Source organism: Panthera leo, chromosome B3, assembly GCF_018350215.1.
Source record: "Panthera leo isolate Ple1 chromosome B3, P.leo_Ple1_pat1.1, whole genome shotgun sequence".
Lineage (NCBI taxonomy): Eukaryota > Metazoa > Chordata > Mammalia > Carnivora > Felidae > Panthera > Panthera leo.
In genome coordinates this window covers 110166341-110187033 of record NC_056684.1, presented here as the reverse complement: position 1 = coordinate 110187033, position 20693 = coordinate 110166341, and the positions used below count along the sequence as shown (strand labels likewise).

The window sequence follows — 20693 nt, the reverse complement described above, 5'->3', positions numbered from 1 at the left end:
GTTACAGGGATTCCCTGCTTTTCAAAAGTTCAGGTTTGCCACTTTGCTTTTCAGAAAAACCTCTGTTAATATCTGTTTCCACTAGCCCAAAGGAATACAGAGGATTTTTGCTTTATGGGGAAAAAAAGCAAAAACAAAAACAAAACAGCATTTAGTGTTTGTATTGCAGCAAGCCCTTCCTGAAAGGCACTCCCCAGCTCCCTCCTGGGGAACTCAGCAATTCAGCATGAAGCCACGAGAGCTTTGAACTGTGTGAGTGTCTGGGCTTTATCTCAATGTATTTTGCGCAAGATGTGTCCTCAGGTATCAGAGAAGCCTAAGTGAGGTTATTTTTTGGGTCTTGGAATGCTCGAAAAATTTTCCAAACCTGCTTCTTTGCTTTGTGCCACTTTGGCTTATGAAAGGTTTCATAGGAATACTGTACTGTCGAATAGTGGAGGAAACCTGTATCCGAAATTCTCAACAATGTTACGAGATGGCCAAGGGAGGAGAGGCCTTCCTGTTTCAAGATATAGAAACAGGCTCTAAGCAGTCATGTGGTGTTCTGAAAGCCAATTAGCTGAAAGCAGCAAGCGCAAAGGCTCTGAGTGGGTAAATGGGGTCCCAGGAGAAGCGGTAACCGGATAGGGTAAAGCGGGGTGCCTGTCTTTTATTCTGAATGTGATAGGAAGCTGCTAGAAGACTTGGAACAGGGCTGACATGACAGGACTTAACACTTCTGAAAAATTACTCCTGGCTGCTGAACTGGGAACAGACTAAAGGGAGAATGGTGAGAATCTGGGACACAAGCAAAAAGTTATTCAAATTGCAAAAATCCAGGCCAGAGGGGATGGTGCCTTGGACTCTGGTATCCATAGCTGGCAAGAAGTGGCTGGATTCTAGATATATTAACATGAAGCACAGAGAAAATGTGGGGCTACCGATGACTCTTGAGGTTTGGGGAGGGGGTGTAAAATAGAGCTGGGAAGATTGACAACTACAAATATTTTAAGGCACAGAGCAGATTTCATACTGATACTGTGAATTCATTTCCCAAATCTTATAAGGATTCTAGAATAACAACCATCTGAGGCCTGAAGAAGGGACTCTAGGGACAACTAAAAGTAATATCCTTACCCAGCAGGTAGCAAGCTATGAGAACCCAGTACTACAAGGTGGTATAGGTGGAAAATATTTCAGCCCACTAGGTTAAGAGCAAAGAACAAAATGTTCTGTATTTTCTATGCTATAATTTAAATGGATCTAAGTGTGCAATTTTTTTTTCTAAAAAAGATCATAGACTGAGATCAGTTACAGTGACTCCCTTAAGCTTTTCTCTAAGAAGCAGGACTGTTTTTGAAGTTGCATTAGCAGGGTTATTCTTCCAACTAGAAAGATTTGTTTAAAAGCTAACATTTAGGTCTCCTTATGAGACATGATCAGAATAGCAATGAAACATTTAAAAATGCACATAAACCACAATCAGCAAGAATTAGACAGCCCAGAACACTAAAGCAATAGGCAGAAACTTTTCTGTCTTAGCGAGGAGAAAAAAAAAAAATCAAGATTGTTGTAATTAAAAAAAAAAAAAAAACTGGGTGCCTCGGTGGCTCAGTCGTTAAGCATCTGACTTGGGTTCAGGTCATGGTCACACGGTTTGTGAGTTCAAGTCCTGCATGGAGTGAGCATGAGACCGGCTTCTGGTAAGCCCCATTTCTCTCTTTCTCTCTGTCTCTCTGTCTCCCTCCCTCTCTCTGCCCCTTGTGGTACCGCCCTCGCTCACTTGTGCCCCCTCTCTAAATAATAAATGTTTAAAAATTTTTTTAATTAAAAATATTTTTAAAAAAATTTAAAAAGACAGTTGTAATAAGGTCTCCACGGTCCCTTATAAGGTTTTCCCTGCCTTGGTTTCTGAGTTGGCCACTGAGGAACTCTGGAATGAAAAGCAGAATAACAACAGCCAAGTGCAAGCATGCTTGAAGCTCAGAAACTATAAAAGACATGGAGAGAAAAGTTAACACTCTCTCCCTCATCTACCTTTATTTTAGGGTCAGAGAGCTATGAGGAGCTAAATGCTGGGAAACTCTTTAGTTTTCATAGTTCATTACTTCCAGAAAGCTAAAATGCCACATCACAGAACACCTTCTGAAACACTGACACCTGCTAAATCAACAGAAACTTTGAGTTGCAGATGCCTTGATTTCCAGCCAAGGCCCATGAGTTACACTGCTAATAAAGATTCAGGGAAAAGTGAGGCAGAAATAGGCACTTGGAGAACACCCCTGATGCCTGGGTGGTAGACCTCCATATGCCAGAGTCTCACCATCCTGCATGAACATTCTCTAAAACCTAAGGGAAGATACATCTCAATCTCAGTGGAGGAGAAATCAGTACTAAAGTGCAGGTGAATGTGGCAAGACAAAGTGGCAGTAAACCATTCAAGTCTCTGGTCCTGTTAAACTGATACTAGTAAAATAATCATAGCGATTAGATACAGACACAGATGCAGTTTTAACTAAGTTGCTACTGGCATCTAGTGGGTAGAGGCCAGGGATGCAACTAAATATCCTACAATGCAATGCAAACAATTATCTAGCCCAAATGGTAATAGTACCCAAAGTTGAGAAGCATTGCTATTGGCCAATAAGATGCAATGTTTGGAGGTATCTTTTTGTCTAAGGGGTGAAAAGCAAGGTAGAAATCATTTATATTTCAGGGCACCTGGGTGGCTCAGTCAGTTAAGCAGCTGACTTTGCCTCAGTCATGATCTCGCAGTTCGTGGGCTCAAGCCCCATGTTGGGCTCTGTGTTGACAGCTCAGAGCCTGGAGCCTGCTTCGGATTCTGTGTGTGTCTCTCTCTCTGTCCATCCCCTGCTAGCGCTCTCTCTCAAAAATAAACATTCAGGGGCGCCTGGGTGGCTCAGTTGGTTGAAAGGCCGACTTCGGCTCAGGTCACGATCTCACAGTCTGTGAGTTCGAGCCCCGTGTCGGGCTCTGTGCTGACAGCTCAGAGCCTGGAGCCTGTTTCAGATTCTGTGTCTCCCTCTCTCTGACCCTCCCCCATTCATGCTCTGTCTCTCTCTGTCTCAAAAATAAATTAAAAAAAAAACCTTAAAAAAATTTAAAAAAATAAATAAAAATAAACATTCAAAAAAATTTTTTTAATCATTTATATTTCAACCTGTCAAAATTTGTTTAAATCTGTATAGATAAGAGTCATGTGCATTACTATTTTCTCCAACTTAACTTCTGCCACATACAGTTGTTAAACAGTCTAATCAGTAAGTCAAAGATGCATGTCCCTATAGAATCACATTACCCCCAGAGAGTCCCAGTCAGATAATACCCGTAAATAGTCACCCAGATTTCTTTTGCCAAAGTTGTACAATTACTCCTGGAAAAGCCCAGTACAAATTACAACTCATTCTTTATGATATAAAATGTTGGCTCATTTTCAAATTTTGGACATTTTATGACAGAGACAAAAGCATTGCTAAAATATAACCCAACAGGGCCATTCCAACAGAAGCTATAGGTGGAAAAAGGAGGCAGTAAAGGGTATTTAACCACCTGGCTGAGAAATCTACATGATGAAAATAAAGCTGCCTCAGTCAACAAACAGTGAAATACAACACAAGCTTAGAGTAATTCCCAAATGATTCTCAAAGGTGAACAGAATATACCTTCAGTAACTGACCAGAGAAAAAGGACGGACATTCATCTTCATTCAGTATGTAGAGCTTTTCTAAAGGACACAAATTTCTTTTGCCCAACTTCCCAAGGAGTAAATTATTATTGTAAGGTTTTAACTGTGCAAAACAACACACATATTTTATTTGCATTGTTTTCATGTTGTTCATTTGTTGTTTTATCTCATTTGTCCATACAATGTTATGCTGCTAAAAATAAATACTTCAAATTAAAAAACAAAAACAAAAACAAAAACACGTAGTTTCTTGTAAAAACAATTGTGATTGTGAGGCCACCTAGTGTTCCAAGAAATACATATATTTCAAATTCCTAGTTAAATTAAAAGTCTAAATTACCTTCTTGTTAGAACTGTTTTCAATTATTAAAAAAGAAAGGAGGGGGGGGAGGTGGGGAGGGTTGTCCTGGGGTGGCTCAGTTAATTGTCAAACTTGATATCAGCTCAGGTCATGAGACTGAGCCCCGTGCCAGGCTCTGGAACCTGCTTGGGATTTTCTCTCTCTCTTTCTCTCTCAAAATAAAAAAATAAGCATTTAAAAAACACCTGATTGTTTTCACTGATACATGGTATAATAGCAACAGCTACACTGTATCAGTATACAGATCAACTAGTATCAGTACTTTCCTTCATTATGTTGAAGAATAAAATATTTAATATGAGAATTATTATAATTAATGCAAATATATACTAAACTTGACAGATACCTCAAATATATATTTGAAAGCTTAATGTGAATCCATTTCATGCTCCAATAAAAATTTCTAATGTAAAATTCTTCCATCCAATCTCTCCAACACCTAAGGAAGGTAAAGTGCCTGACATTCAGGACATGAAAACAGCTAATGGTGTAAAATTCTAGTGAATCTTCTAATTCTCAGGGAGTGTACAAGGCATCATTAATCCATATACACAATGATACAATAACTACTTTCCTTAAATTTCTAGATCAGGGTTTATCAATCTCTGCACTACTGACATTTGGGCCAGATAATTATTCGTTGGAGGGGCCTCTTCTGTGCACTGTAGGATGCTCTGGAACATCCCTGGCTTCTACCTCTTGATGCCACCAGCATAGATGACAAGTCCCCAACCGACAACCAAAAATGTCTCCAGACACATCCAAATGTGCCCTGACTAAATGTGCCTTGGGGTGGAGAAAAGGGCAAACTGGCAGCATTTGAGAACCACCGATCTAGAGACAACACATGGAGCTGGGAAACCAGGTTGAACTGGTCAAGAAAAGCTTCCTGAAATGTATGATTTTATTTATTTATTTATTTAATTTTTTTTAACGTTTATTTTTTATTTTTGCGACAGAGAGAGACAGAGCATGAACGGGGGAGGGTCAGAGAGAGGGAGACACAGAATCTGAAACAGGCTCCAGGCTCTGAGCTGTCAGCACAGAGCCCGACGCGGGGCTCGAACTCACGGACCGCGAGATCATGACCTGAGCCGAAGTCGGCCTTTCAACCGACTGAGCCACCCAGGCGCCCCTGAAATGTACGATTTTAAAAGTGGATTAAATGTGCATTAGAGAGAGAGACAGACAGAAAAAACGTGCATTAGAAAAAGGTCACAAAGTGGAAAACACTGCCAAGTCCAGGTGGACACAACCAAGTGTGGTAGGATTCCTGAACAATGTGGTCCCACCGCCCTTTCCCCTCACAGGGGAGAGGGGGAAGCTTGTACCCTGATCCAACAAACTTGGTGACATTAAGAATAGAGAGCACAGCATTGCTAAGCTTTCCCTTTCCTCTCAAAAAGTCAGGATTCCAGATTTTGGGGTATAATTATACACCTAAATGTGCTGGAAAGCAATCCAATTTTTAAAAATAACTCTGTAAACCCAACAAAATGTATAACTACATCTGGCTGCTAGGCCACCATTTTGTAACTGTCAGTTGGTAACAAGAGTTATGAGACATCACAGGATGGCCCCACATATGAGGCTCTGTAAGCAAGAGCCCAACACGCAGAGTTAGTCTCCCCATTAACCACACATCTGGCCATCAGAGCTGCTTTTGGGCCCAAGTCCAAGAGGTCTTTGGATCATCATCCAAGCAGAATGTGGAAAGAAGGTGGAAGGCTGGGGGCCTCTGGTTGGAGAGGAAGAGCAGGCCAAGAGCTCTATCTGAGAAAAGCCTCACAAAGACCTAAGCTTTCTGCTTTTATGGAACGCTAAAGGAAAAACTTGGGTAAAAAGGGCTTACATCTAAAAGGCGCTTGGGGAAACTGGGTGGCTCAGTCCACTGAGCAGCCGACTTCAGCACAGGTCATGATCTCACAGCTCAGGAGTTCAAGGCCCACATCAGGCTCTCTGCTTACTGACAGCTCAGAGCCTGGAGTCAGCTTCAGATTCTGTCTCTGTCTCTCTCCCCACCCCTCAAATACAAATAAACATAAAAAATTTTAAGTAAATTATAAATGAATGAATGAGTGAGTGAATAAATAAATAAATAAATAAATAAATAAATAAATAAATTTTTAGGAGGCTGCTTACAAGGACTCGTACTTGGAACCAAAACGAAAGATCATTTATCACGTTAGGTCACTGAAGATAAATTCCTTTTAGGCTCTGGCAAAACCTTTTACAGAAATACTCCCTCTTTCCTGGTAGTCCTCAAACACCAGTAACACAAAGCTATACCTCTCCTGCCCAGGCTCTAGGGGAAGAACTTCTTATCAAGGGTGAAAAGAAAAACTTAGCTAACAAAGCAAGAAGGCTTGACTTGTCTCCAACCTTGAAAATGACTTTCTGAAGAGAAGCAGTCTGGGAGCCTTCCAAACTGATTTAATTTGTCCTTTCATCTCCTAACAGGAGGATACAAGTTTGCAATTTCTTTTGGCAAGCAAGTAACAAGCCCTTGGCTAGGAAGAAAAATACACTGTGGAGTCCCTGCCATCAGACTTGTAACTCTTCCCCCCACCCCCCACCCCTCCAGCCTTGTAAGTCTTGGTCAAGTTAGTCATTCTGGCCAAAGCTTCAGAACGTGCAAAATGGAGGGTGAGGTGGCCAGGGTGGCTGAGGAATCCTGACTGTGGCACCATCCTCCACCCACTCCTTCAAGCTCACGGAGGGACAGTGCCCGGAGATACCTTACATGAGAGTATCAAGGGGAGCTAACTGCACAGTGCAGGGGTGCTGGGAACTTTCAACACTATGGATCAGACCTCACTGGATACAGTCATAACCACAGTAGCCCACAGTAGCTCTGTGGCTCTGAGAGCCTTACATTACACACCTTTGTAATCCTCTCTGCAACCCCAGGGTATAAATAATTGCTACGGCCACCCCCACAGTACAGAAGAGGAAAAGAGAGGAAAGCGAGGCTCACTAACTTGCCCTGGTCTTTCTACCCTGCTCAGCCCCTACCAGGGTCCATGGAAGGACAGGGTGTTTTTTCCCTCTGCTCCAGGGACCCTACTCCATGCTAGGCTAACCTGATATTTCTTCTTCCTGAGGGATACACAAGGGACCACACACCCCTACTCAAAGCCCCACTGTCCAAATCCCAAACTGCCTGGTGCCAACCTTCTTGATGGATGAGGACAGACACTTATTCTTGGGCCACATCCTCAGGATTTTCGCTGGAGCCATGGCCACAGTAGTTGGCTGCCAGCTCCAGACTCTGCCAGGGTCCGCTTACAACAATACTCCAGTAGCCTAGATAGGCGGCCTAGTTACAACCTCGCAGAAGATCCCACTCCCCTGCAAGGCTCCCAGAGTCAAGCCAGCTTGGGCATTTGAGGTTCCGTGTAACTTCTGAAAGGCCTGCACTTTGGATCTCATTACAGGCAAATCTTTTTAAGCACGAAAGGTCTACAGGTATTTTATCTACAGGACAAAATGAAAAGCTTATCAACATTTAGCAGCCCTTCTCTGTGGTGGGCAAATTCTTTTCACAGAAATAATTTTTCTAGCCCTGGAGCTAAATGTATAGCATGGTTCCATTTTTATATTTGATCAGTAGGACAAATTCTAATTTTAAGGTTCAAGGTTATAAGGCAGCTACCAAAGACACGGCCTGGATAAACACAGACACCACTTATTTATTCAACAGATACTAACTATAAAGCACCAATTTATTAAAACCTACCATGGGCCAGGAACTGCTCCAAATGCTTTCAAAGTAATGAATGACTCATTTAATTTCAACCACCTTATGAATTATGTGCCATCACTATCCGCAACATGCAGATGAGGAAACTAAGGCACAAAGAGGTAAATTAAGTTACCCGTGCTCCCCAGAGGGAGCAGCACTATGTCTAGATCTGGGGATTCCGCCCACAGGGAGCATAACAAACTTATCCAACTTGCTCTGCTCAACCCAGAAAAACTAAGAGCACCTTCTCTCAGTGCCTGACAAGTAGCAAGCTGCCTGTCTCTTCACAACTAGTCTTTGCAGAAAGAAGACCTGACCAAGAAAAATGCCACCAATGGAGGGAGTGGGCTCAGGTATATCAAACAGAAGATGGAAAAGCAAACAAATCACACAAAATCCAGCAAGTCTCACTTTGAAAAGCACACACAGGTAAGAATTGTAATTTCTAGCCTAAAAACCAAATTGTGGAGGCCACTTTTAGGCAAGCAGGCTTGAGCAAAGGAATGCAGAAAGGGCCACAGTGATCACCAGGCTGAACACAGACAGGCCCATCAGGCGACCCACCCTGAAATATCCAGAGGCCCTAACCGACCAAGGGGCTGCTTACAACCAGCCAGTTGCCAAAAAAGGGAAAATTCCCTATGTCACCAAACCTCTCACTTTCCCTCCTGAAAAGCTGCCTCCTTCCACTGCCTCCAAGCAGACAGCCTCTCCTCTCCCTCGCTGCATATTCAGTAAACTTGTACCTCCTTTGTTCTGCCTCAGGTGAATTCTTTCACCTCCCTCGTCCCCACAGGCTTCCACCTGATTGTTGCCCCGCATTTAGGGCCCCCATCTGATCAGGAGATACCCCACTGAGGCACCACACAAATCAGGGCGGTTCCTCCATCTAATTTCCATCTCTTTGTCTCTTTAAGGACACCTCTTTTAAGCCAAGGTGGTGGGTCACCGCCAAAGACAGTGTACTTCACCCAGTTATGCTTAGTCAGCTTCTCTGGGGCCCTCACTGTTGACCCTAAGGCAGTCATTTAATAAAGAATGAGGTCAAAGGTCCATGGCACAGGCTTGCTTTTGGTCAGGAACCCTCTTCCCCATAACATCGGTAGGCTCATGGCCCCACAGCCTTCAAGTATTTGCCCCAAAGTCACTTTTACAATAGTATGAGCTTAATTCCCATATTTAAAATTACAGTCCCCCCATGTGGCAGGAATCTCTGTCCCTCTTCCCTGCTCTGGTTTTCCCTTTGGCACATCTCACCACCTCACATTTTTGTACCTATTTTATTGTGCATCTCTACCTATCAATACACAAACTCCAGAAACAGGGATTTGAGCTATTTTGCTTACTGCCATCATCTCTCTAGGTCCTGAAGAGTGCTTGCATACGGGAGGCACAGAGATATTTGTTGAATAAGTCAATAAATACCCCAAAATGACACACACTTGTCTCTGACCCTCAGATCTCTCCCAACTGTCAAACGTGGACTGCAACCTTCAAACTCCCCTTAAGGGAGAAATGGGGTGTTCCTCCCAAAGGGAGATAATTTGGCAACTAGATCCAGATTTCCCACAGGGGAGAACAGGCAGAGATGGAATCTGGAGATGATGAACTCTGTCTAGTCCTGGCTTCCAGGAAGGTATAAAGGAATAATAAAATAATAAAAAAATAATAATAAAATAAATAATAAAATAAACAATAAAAGTAAACAAAAGTCAAGGATGGTCTTCTCAGCAGTGGGAAGCACAGCAATGAGAGACTGCTGTTAAGTAAGACAAAGATTAGTTTACGAAATTCCTTTCAGCAAAGTTATAAGTGCCTGATAGCGTGAAAAATGCCATGTGCTGGGTGAATGAGACTTGGTTCCAATTGAACCTCTGCCATTAACCTTTGGCCAAATCGCATCACTTTCTAGCCTCAACTATTATTGCCTCAGCTGCAGGATGGGATGGATCGAGTGGACTGGATTTTGGAGAAATTCTGACTGTAGAACTCATGGCCTGTTCCACTCTTTCTCCCCCAAGGAAGGGATTTTACATTCCAAACACTGTATCAGGGAAGAAACTGCCCAGGGCCCTTGAAGGCTTGCAAATTTATCCCCAGAGAGACCCAACAGTTGCTGGCAACCAAGAAAGCTGATCTGAAACTTGGGGAATGAGGGACCCTTTCCTTGGACTCCAGGATCCCTGGTTGCAATGTAAGAAGTTCACTTACCTTTCCTCTCAAGAGTGTCCCTGACCCAGTAAAAGACGACAGGTGGGGATACCCTGCCCAGAGCCTCCGCCTGCCATCCAGCCTACTCAAGCTGAATCTTGTTCTTCAGATTCCCACTGAGCCAGCAGCCAAGTCAGAAACCTGTTGCAGCCTGAGTACAAGTTGCTGGGGAATTGCAAGATCCCCATGAGCTAGGAAGGCTGTTCCCCCTGCCAAGGCTCCCTCTCTCTGAGGAACTGTGAGTACAAGCTCCATGAAGGTCAAGGTGGCAAGGTATGGCAGTCTCTGAACCATTTTATTAGCACATGAAAGACAGATCTTCCGTAAGGACAAGGAGACCTTGGTCTTAATGCTCCTGTAAGAACTGTGTTAGGAACTAACTGACTGCTCTACCACAGGGCAATGTAAAAAGTTAGCTATGTCAGCTCTGAGCAGGCTGGGTAGAAGGGACCCCTCCAGTACCTGGAACAGTCTTTTCCAGAGAATGCTTTCAATCCTTATAGCCAAATCGTTGCCATACTTCAATGATGAGAACTGGATCTATATGTAAGGTTTTAAATAAGTGGTTCTCACTTTCAAGATGCATTAGAATCATAGAAATGAGCTTTTAAAAGATTTAGAGAATATTTGAATCCAGTGGCTTATTGCTAGCCAATTCAAATGAAATCAGTCTGGTGTGGGCACCAGGCATTGATATGTTTCAAAAGTACCCTATGAGACTCATTGGCAAAACTATCTTGGAAAAGACTGGCAATTTCTACTAAATACAATTATACATATTTGTCCTACTACTCTATAATCCTCTTAAATATGTAACCAACAGAAATATGCATATATTCCATCAAAAGACATGCAAAAGAATGCTCATAACAGTAAAACTCCTAATCACCAAAACTAGAAACCTAAGTGTCCTAGTTACTGGATGAGTAAATAGTAGCATAGTCATATAGTAGAATACAATACAGCAATGAGAGTAAATGAACTACAACTACATGCAATATGAAATAATCTCAGAAACACAATGTTCATTGAAAGGAGCCAGACCCAGAAGTCTTTATGCCATACAATGCCATTTATATAAAGTTCAGAAATGGGCAACATTAATCTACATTGTTAGAAGTCAGGTGAATGACTACCTTTGAGGCACCTGGGCGGCTCAGTTGGTTGAGTGTCCAACTTCGGCTCGAGATCTGAAGGTTCATGAGTTCAAGCCCCACATTGGGCTCTATGCTGACAGCTCGGAGCCTGGAGCCTGCTTCAGATTCTGTGTATTCCTCTCTCTCTGCCCCTCCTCTCCTCTCAAAAACAAATATTTCTTAAAAATGATGACTTTTATTGGGGATGGTGACCGGAGGTTTAGGAAGGGAGGGCTTCTTGGGTGTCAATGCCATTTCTTGATCTGGGTGCTATTCAGTTAAGTTCAGTTGCAAAAAATTCATTGAGTTGTATACTTGTGATAGGCACACTCACTGTATGTATTAATGTTTAAAGTTCTTGGGTTTTTTTTTTGGGGGGGGGGCAGAGAGAGAATCCCAAGCAGGCTCTGTGGTCTCAGCACAGACCCCAACAGGGGCTTAAACTCACAAACCACGAGATCATGATCTGAGCCAAAATCAAGAGTCGGAAGCCTCAGTGACTGAGCCATCAGGGCACCCTTGTATGTATTCATGTTTAAATAAAAAGAAATAGTAAACAAAATCTTCCTCAGTGACTTCAATGTGAGTTAATATTGGGAACCATTGAAATAAATCTCAAGCACCTATCACCGTCAAAAAGATCATGAATCAATCATCCATGATTACATTAACTAATTTCTAATCGTTAACACAGCTAACATGTGTTGAACACTTATTACGTGTCAGGAATAACTCTAAATGTTCTTCAGCTAAGAACTCATTTAATTTCTCCTAACAACTCAATGGTCCACATATTATCTTTATTTTACATCAGAGGAAGTTCTGGTATAGATAGGTTAACCAATTTGCTTAAAGCCACATAACTAACTACTAAGGAAAGGTTTCTAGGTGTTTTGGACATAGACATAAACAAGACAATGCCTTTGTGGAGTTAACAAACATATTTAACTTGCTCTCCACTCAACAAAAACGTACCCATTGAGCACCTATTTTCAGTGGCCTGCCAAGAAGCAAGCCTAAATTATCTCTTCAACCAGTCTTTTTAAAAAGACTTTATCAGAAAAAAGCCACTGGTAAAGGGAGTAGGTTTGACTGAAGGCAAGCCAAAAGCAAAGTCAAGCAGAAACAATGTAATTCAGCATACCACATGTTCAAAAGCACTCAGATGTATTGTGACTTCCAGTCTAAAAGTCTGGAGTTTCTCTTTCCCAATGTGGAAGATTCATTACCATTTACTGTACATCTCACCTCCTTTGTCCACCATCTCTACCTTCCAGGAAAAATCATTTTGCCCCAGGATGGTTTTCACTACCAGTGACTCCCTAATACACTCAAAAACCTTTTACCCACAGAGTTGGCAGGTTTACAAGACAATTACTGTTGCCAACTACAGTAGTTATTAAATAACTGCGAAGTCAAAGGCCCCAAGATCAACCTCCCCGGAGAGTCACACAAAATGTATCCTTTCCTCTTCTACTCTCATATTTTCCCACTAGTCACCTCCCAGACAAAAAACAGCAGGGTGTACTTCTTGGGAGTAAGTCTGGCAATCATATCCACCAGTTAGGCATTTACATTTCCTATATAGGTAGAACAAGCAGAGGCCAAATGCTACACAGAATAGTGTCAGGACTCAGGAGCCAAACTTGAAAGTAACTCTAGGGCCTGGATGCAGACAAGGGTATTAGAGGAGCATGAAATTGAAGGGAAAGCGAAAGCTTATTGGGTTCCACTTAGCAAATGATGACTGACTCAGGTGTAGTGGGAAAGCGATGGTTGGAAGAGGTCCCTCCGTCACTAATCAGTCTTGTACCCTTGTCAAGTTTTGTCACTCATTAATCTTACTAATTTGTCTCCTCAGCTCCGAATTACAGCGTAAGTGAGGAAACTGCATTTGAGTTCTGATATGGTGCTGCAGACAGTCCCAACCACTCTCTTCTGGCAGAGAGCCGTCAGCAGCTGCATTTTGAGGAGCACAGTCGGACGGGTTAAGAAAACTGGTCCAAAATCCAATAGCCAGCCGGCCCAGCCATCAGGGAGCCCTTCTAGAAACGCGGACGGTGCCCAAGTCCCCATTTTTTCGACTGCAGGGGATCGATCTTCAAGTGTGATGGGTTCAACACTACGTCCTCCCCCACGCCCCCGGCCAGCCTTACTCTTGCGCTACAAGTGTCCCTCCAGCAAAAAAATGGGAATATGGGGACCTGCATACTCTGCTCAGAACCCTCGCCTGCAGCCCAACATGCCCTAACAACAATGACAGGTGCTTACGCGGAGACCACCTTCCCGTTCAGGATTTCCGCCGGTGCCATGGCCTTTATTAGTCCGCTGCCCACGATGGACACCACCGAAACTGAGGATCCAGTAGCTCCACTGGCGCGCTGGCCAGCACAACCCACGTGCTTAGCGACCACCCCCGGAGATCATGCTACTGCGCCTGCGCCACCCGCCCCTCCCCCCCTCCGCCCCATCGATGCGCATGCGCAGTCCGGAAGGACCTAGGCACTTCTGTAGTGAAGAGCCGGGATTTGGACTTCCGAAAGCCCCGGAAAGATGGATGAACTCGGTGATGAGCGACTAGAGGAAATGATTGGCTGGTGGAAGGAGTAGTTTCAGATTGCGCCTTCGGGTGGGGTGGGGAACTGTCCGAAGAGGGTTCTGGCCTCCAGGCCAGCTCTCCGTGGGCGGAGCAGTGGGCGGAGTCGGAGGGGCGATCTCGCGGGAGAACGGTTTCGCGCGCGCGGGAGTGAGGCGGGTCTCTGGGGCAGGATTGCTCCCAGGGGAGGGTGTACCCCGGGGGCTGAAGGCGCGTGGCTTCCCCGGGAGAGTTCCGCCGGTCTCCGCGCGGGGTACCTGGTGGGGCGCAGGGCTGGCCTGGGGCGGCTTCTTCTCGCCCACCGGCGCTGTCAGACTGGTGTGGGGCTTCCACCCCTATTCTGAGTCCGAGGGTCCGAATAGCGCCCGTAACCGTTTTTGAAATCTCGGGTGAATAGCGCCCGTAACCGTTTTGAAATCTCGGGTGACTCCTACTCAGCCAAGGTCGAAGCGCTCTGGGTGAGACCCCTCTGAGCTGAAGCGCCGCCAGTCCCCAAGCGGCCGGGGTAACCTCGGGGTCGGTCAGTGCAAGCAAGGAGGGTCGTCGGCTCAGCAAGCCTAGATTTTGTCAGCTCCCCCGCGAAGATCTAGGGTTGGAGGGGACGGACGCTGCTTGAACTAGTCGCCAAGTGACCCACGGAGGGGACACTCCCTCCCCGCAGGCTCCACTCCGGAAGCGGGATGGGGCGTTTGTCTGCTCAGCTCTAGAAACTAGCTGCGTTCTTACTGTGCGGTCATCCCGGTGTAGCTGTAAAGTTAAGTTGTTCAGGTCACTTCCTTTATTTTTTACCCCCCAGTTTTACTGAGAGATAATTAACATACAATCCATGTAAGCTTAAAATGTAGAATAATGATTTGATCCCCGTGTAGGTTATGAAATAATTACCACAAGAGGGTTAGTTAACATCTCCATTCTCACATAATGACAGTAGTTTGTGTGTGACAATAACATTTAAGGTTTACTCCCTTAACTTTCAAGTGTATAATACAGTATTGATGGTCGTTGGTTGTAGTCACCATGCTGAACATTGGATCCCCAGAACTTACTCTTCTCAATCTGTAAATTTATACCCTTAGATCGCCCCATTTCCCCTACCCCCTGGCAATCACCATTCTATTCCTATGAAGTAGGCTTTTTTAGATCCACATATAAACTATATCAGTATTTTTCTGTCCCTTACTTCATTTAGCCTATGCCCTCAAGGTCCACGTTATCCTAAAAGGCAGGATTTCCTTTTTTAATAGTCTTGTGTGTAGGTGGGTTGGATTGTGTATAACATTCTTTTTACCCATTCTTCCATGGGAATAAGTTTTTCCATTTATTGACTATTGTAAATAATGCTTTGATGAGCAGGAGGGTGCAGATACCTCTTTGAGATAGTGATTTTGTTCAGGTCATTTTGGATTGACCAAATATCTGGGTTTCTTATAAAACATCTTTTACAGTGTCATGCTTCAACTAATGGCAGAGCTCATCTTCTGACTTTTTTTCTTTTTTTTTTTTTTAATTTTGGGCTTTTGGTAGGTGACTTTGGCCTTATTCCTAAATTCCGAGGATATTTTACAGTAGCCTTATATAGAGAGTCAGAGAATCTCTTTTTTTGTTTTATTAACAGTTTTATTGAGATATAATTCATATGCCATAAAATTCACCTGATTTAAGTGTACAACTGAATGATTTTTGGTTGATTTACAGACTTGTACAACCACCACCAGTAGAATTAAAAATTTTTTGGTGAATTTTTTTCTAGTAATTGCATTTACTTTACCTTTCTTAAAGTTTGCACAAGTAGACAAAATAGAAGTACAACTTAATAATACATAATATGGGGGTGCCTGGGTGGCTCAGTCAGTTGGGTGTCCAACTTTTGACCTCAGCTCAGGTCATGATCTCAGAGTTGTGAGTTCAGGCTCCGTGTTGGGCTCCGTGCTGACCATGGAGCCTACTTAAAAAAATAATAATAGGGGCGCCTGGATGGGTGAGTCAGTTGAGCTTCCGACTTCAGCTCAGGTCATGATCTCACGGTTCGTGAGTTCAGGCCCCGAATCGGCTCTGTGCTGACAGCTTGGAGCCTGGAGCCTGCTTCGGATTCTGTGTCTCCTTCTCTCTCTGCCCCTACCCTGCTCGTGCTTGGTCTCTCTCTCTGTCAAAAATAAACATTAAAAAAATTTTTTTTAAATAATATATAATATAGTGATGTAATGTAATAACTTAATATAAGGACCCCTGAACACATACCCTTATGTTGTGTTTGACCTAAACAAGTAAAATTAAGAGGAAAATTGAAGCAAATGTTCCTGGTAAATTGCAGGTAGTGAAACTTTTGTGGCTTATAATACCAAGTACATATTGACTATTTCAGCTGTCTTGTTTGCTGAGGAAGATGGCAAAACCCCAATTTACAGCTGGAGAAATAGACTTTGAAGGATAACTTGCCCAAAGCTGTATAGCTGTGCCTGGGACAGGCCCCAAACCTTGATGCTTCGTCTCTAAATATATTGTCTTTTCCACCTCAACAACCTGGTTTTCAATAAAAATATCTTTATGTGACCTGTATCATTCATTCATTCATTGAACAAATGGTTATTGAGTGGCTACTGTGCTAACAACAAAAAATACTGGGGTGCCTGGGTGGCATCCAACTCTTGATTTCGGCTCAGGTCTTGATCTCATAGTTTGTGGGATTGAGCCTCACGTTGGGCTCCATGCTGTCAGCGTAGAGCCTGCTTGGGATTCTCTCTCACTCCTTCTCAAAAATAAATACAAACTTAAAAAAAAAAGTACTGCTCAGGGTGCTAGAGATACCATAGTGAAACAATGAATTTCCTGTCCCCAGCTAATATTCTGGTAACAAAACAATGACCAATTAAAGAAATATATGCTCTAATTTTAGATGTTGACATATCATTTTTTAAAAATAGACAAGCTGAGGGGCGCCTGGGTGGCTCAGTCAGCTGAGCATCTGACTTCCACTCAGGTCATGATCTCGCCATTTGGGGTTCGAGCCCCGCATCGGGCTCTGTGCTGACAGCACAGAGCCTGGAGCCTGCTTCAGATTCTGTCATCCTCTCTCTCTGTACCTTCCCCACTCATGCTCTGTCTCTCTCTGTCTCTCAAAAATGAATAAATGTTAAAAAAATTAAAAAAAAAAAATAGACAAGCTGAGAGGCACCTGGGTGGCTCAGTCGTTTGAGCATCTTGACTTCGACTAAGTCATGATCTCATGGCGTGTGAGTTTGAGCCCTGCGTCGGGCCCTGTGCTGACAGCTCAGAGCCTAGAGCCTGCTTTGGATTCTATGTCTCCCTCTCTCTCTCTGCCCCTCCCCTGCTCGCACTTTCTATCTCTCAAAATAAATAGACATTAAATTAAAAAAAAAAAACAAAAAAAATAATAGACAAGCTGAGAGGATGGGCAATGGTGGTTAAGAGGCAGGAAAGTACTGTTTTAGAAATGTGGTAAGAAAGGCTTCTCTGGGGAATCTGACTTGGGCAGAAGCCTGTTTGAAAAGAAGAAATTGGGGTGTAGGAGAATGGATTTGGTTCGAGCAACTGGAAAGATGGAGTTGTCATATATTGAATTGAAATAAGATAGCTCTGTGGCAGGAGCAGGTTTTGAATTTTAATTCAGTTTTAGATGTTTTCAGAGACTTCTTAGACATCCAAATGAAATAGATATTTAAGTCCATGAGATTAGATAAGAGCCCATGAAGGGAATGGGTGTAGGTAGAGAAAGGACCAAGAACTGATCCCCAGGATATTTCAATGTTTAGAATTCAAGAAATGAGGAAGAACCTGGAGAGCAGATTGAAAAGCAAGGTTCAGGGGAACCTGGGTGGCTCAGTCTGTTAAGCATCAGCTCAGGTCATGTTCTCATGATTCATTGTTTCGAGCCCTGTGTTGGGCTCTGTGGGGACAGCTTAGAGCCTGGAGTCTGCTTCAGATTCTGTGTCTCCCTCTCTCTCTGAACCTCCCCTGTTCACGCTCTGTCTCCCCTGCTCATGCTGAGTCTCTCTCAAAAATAAATAATAAACATAACACAATTTTTTTAAGAAAGCAGAGTCCAGTGTGTTATGAGGAAAACCACAGAGGCATACTGCTTTAGAAGACAGGTAAAGAAAGTGTTTTATGGGAAAAAGGGTAACTCAAATATATTGCAAATTGGTCAGATCAGGTAAAGATTGAGAATCAATAATTTCACAGAGAATAGAAAGACAAAATATTTTTATCCAAATGATCTTAATGGCAGTTGCTTGAAAAAAAAATGCAACCTTTTGCAGAAGCTGCATTTGTTCCAAACTTTTTGAGGAAAATCTGATCCTATCAGAAACTTAAATGTATGCTTTCTTTAACCTTGTAATTTCACTTGTAGGAATTTATCCTGGAGTATAAAAGTGTACAAATGTATAAAAGTGTTCCTCACAGTGTTGATTTCAGTAGTAAAAAAATCTTCATCAGGATGGATACAGTGGTTAAAGGAGCAATAGACATGTAATGGATGCATATAGATGTGTAAGATAGCTTTCACATTTTGTTAAATGATAAACTCAGGTTATTCAATAAAATGTATAATATGATTTAATTTATGTTAATATATGTAAAACAGGCCTTCTTTGATTATACTATCAAAAGCTGCCTGCCTACTCATTTAACTCATAACTGTCACATTAGCCTATTTTATTCACAACTCTTATCACTATATAAAATAATCTTATTTATATATTTGTTCACTTTTTCCACCAGAAATGTAAGCTTTGTAATACATTTCCTGTCTTGTTCATGCTTCTATTCCTGCTGCTTAGGGATATAATTTTTAAAACCTTGTTTTAGGGGAAAATTATATTGCTTATTTTCTAAGGTTAGTTATTAACTATTACTCTCATTCCAATGAATATCACTTTGTGCTGCCTCATTTTTAATATTTATAAATGAAGATAGTACAACAGTCATTCTCAACCCTAAAGCAACACTAAAATTACTTGTGTACCTTTAGAGAAAAAAAAGTTATGCATAGGCTCCAGTGTAGACCAATTGAGTCAGAATTTGGGGTGGGATCGGGGTATCAGTATTTTTTTTAAAGTTTTCGCTGAGATTCTAATGTGCAGGCAGAGCTGAGAACCAAGAAGATGAGAAGATGACATTTAAAGTATAATCCCAATGATTCTGGTATCAAGAATACATAACAGGAAGACTATACTTTCAGGGAGCATTTCTTTTTTTTTTTTTTTTTTTTTAATTTTTTTAATGTTTATTTGAGAGCGTGTGCACGCAAGTGGGGGAGGGGCAGAAAGAGATGGGAACAGAGGATCCGAAGCAGGCTCCGCTCTGACAGCGGAGAGCTGAATGTGGAACTTGAACTCACGAAATATGAGATCATGACCTGAGCCACCCAGGTGCCCAGGGATCATTTCTGTAGTTCATTACTAGAGAAGTTTCTCTGAACATGTAGAGTACTTACAACCACAGGGAGGAGGTGCAGTGTCCTTTCCTGAGTATGAAGCTGGCTTTGGTGTTGCTTTTATAGCTGCTTTTTACCCTTGGTGATGGTTCTTTTCCTCCTTTGAGCGATTAAGAAGGAAGGGACATGGTCTGGGTGGTTTCTTAAAAAAAAAAAAAAAACATATTAGGGACACACTTTCTCTAGTGTAAAAAAGTATTTGCTTAGAATTAGAATATCAGTTTTGCAGACAAATCATCTTCTGCTTTAGAAATAGTAGATTGAATCAAATCATTTTTTCCTCTCAAAGTACTTCTTCCCTGAATGAGGTATTGGAGACAAAAGTTTCACCTATTTCAAGAATTTCACAAAAGGCCCCAAATTTTCTGGAAGGTTTACTTTCAGGGGAATCACTTTCTTCAGAGTTCTTAGGTTTACTAGTGCTTGATGAAAATCACTTTGTGCTTTCACGTCATTAATTAAGGAAATAGTCATGGGCTACCTTACTGCGTCACTTTGGAAGGACTTTTCCCTTCCTTGGAGTTCTGTGATGCGTTCACCTAGAAACAGCTTCTTTGTTGTGCAAACATTCTACTGGCAAATCTTGCCAGGCTGCCACTCACCTTGTACAATTGAAGTGTCTTCTGGGAATTGAACTTAAATTCGGACTTTTCTCTTGTGTTTGATATGGTAAAAATGTATGGTTTTTACATTCTGAAGCATAGTGAAGTGTAGCATACTGTATCTTTTCTCATTTGAAGTATTGATACATCTTTTAAATGAATAGAAAAACAGAATAGTCATCTAGGAACCTCTCGTCACAGAATAATTCTGTCATATTGCTCTATTTTGTGTAGTCTCCTAATACATTTTTATTATATAAGGTTAGTTTGGGAAAACAGTACTATTACCCATATGAGTTAACTTTGTATTAAGGAATTTTTTTTTTTTTCTGTTGGGTTCTTTAGTTGTTCAATGTGTATTTTTTGTGCCTACTCTTGAGATGATAGAGATAAACCAGAAATAGATCCTGCTCTTAGGTACCTTTAATGTAGTAGGAGAGATAATATTTTTACATAATCCAACATTGAATGAGGTAACAGTTGAAAGGAAGGTGTAGATCATACACTACAAGAGTTAGAGAAAGAGATTACCCCCTTACCTTGCAGGAATTGGGGACTAAGGTGGTATTTGAACTGATATTGAAGAATTTATATGTTCATGCTTTTGGAGGTATAGTTTGGTCCACATAATAATATAGCCTGGTTTTTAGAAGCAATATGAATGAAACTCATTAAGTAACTTTGTTTTTAATACAGCATAATTTTCATAAAATGTAAGGAAATAAAAGTAAAGGATAGAATTCTTTAAAAAAATTTTATATTTATATTTGAGAGAGAGAGAGAGAGAGAGAGAGAGAGAGAGAGACAGTGCATGAGCAGGGAAGGAGCAAAGAGAGACACAGAACAGAATCTGAAGCAGGCTCCATGCTCTGAGCTGTCAGCACAGAGCCCGTCATGGGGCT

At 42.2% G+C, this 20693-nt stretch overlaps 2 protein-coding genes, 1 long non-coding RNA gene and 1 other non-coding gene across 11 annotated transcripts in view; 3 read left to right on the top strand and 1 right to left on the bottom strand.

Moving 5' to 3' along the window:
• The window catches only part of MTHFD1 (methylenetetrahydrofolate dehydrogenase, cyclohydrolase and formyltetrahydrofolate synthetase 1), a 68620-nt gene extending 48950 nt beyond the window's left edge, over nucleotides 1–19670 (bottom strand). Inside the window, exons 1-2 of one of the 2 annotated variants that reach the window (XM_042943465.1) lie at nucleotides 19520–19670; nucleotides 19190–19331 (exon numbers count right to left, since the gene is read on the bottom strand). Coding sequence is in view for 1 of the 2 variants with exons in the window: in XM_042943464.1 (XP_042799398.1) it covers nucleotides 13410–13450 (41 nt within the window). In the remaining variant the exon portion in view is untranslated. Of the gene's footprint in view, nucleotides 1–13409; nucleotides 13549–19189; nucleotides 19332–19519 lie in introns of those variants that run through there. The other variant, XM_042943464.1, reaches the window with a different exon arrangement.
• LOC122222818 lies at nucleotides 7559–13402 on the top strand. Its single transcript, XR_006203887.1, has 3 exons — nucleotides 7559–8220; nucleotides 9813–10240; nucleotides 13000–13402. It is a non-coding gene; the product is annotated as an uncharacterized LOC122222818 (long non-coding RNA).
• Nucleotides 13564–20693, top strand: part of LOC122222814 (coiled-coil domain-containing protein 170-like) — a 49432-nt gene continuing 42302 nt past the window's right edge. For 3 of the 7 annotated variants that reach the window (XM_042943472.1, XM_042943471.1, XM_042943469.1), the window contains exon 1: nucleotides 13564–13704. In XM_042943472.1, the coding sequence (XP_042799406.1) occupies nucleotides 13564–13704 (141 nt within the window). Of the gene's footprint in view, nucleotides 13705–19762; nucleotides 19867–20693 lie in introns of those variants that run through there. The other 4 variants (XM_042943475.1, XM_042943474.1, XM_042943476.1 and 1 more) reach the window with 3 other exon arrangements.
• LOC122223510 lies at nucleotides 19123–19329 on the top strand. Its single transcript, XR_006204359.1, has one exon. It is a non-coding gene; the product is annotated as a small nucleolar RNA U3 (small nucleolar RNA).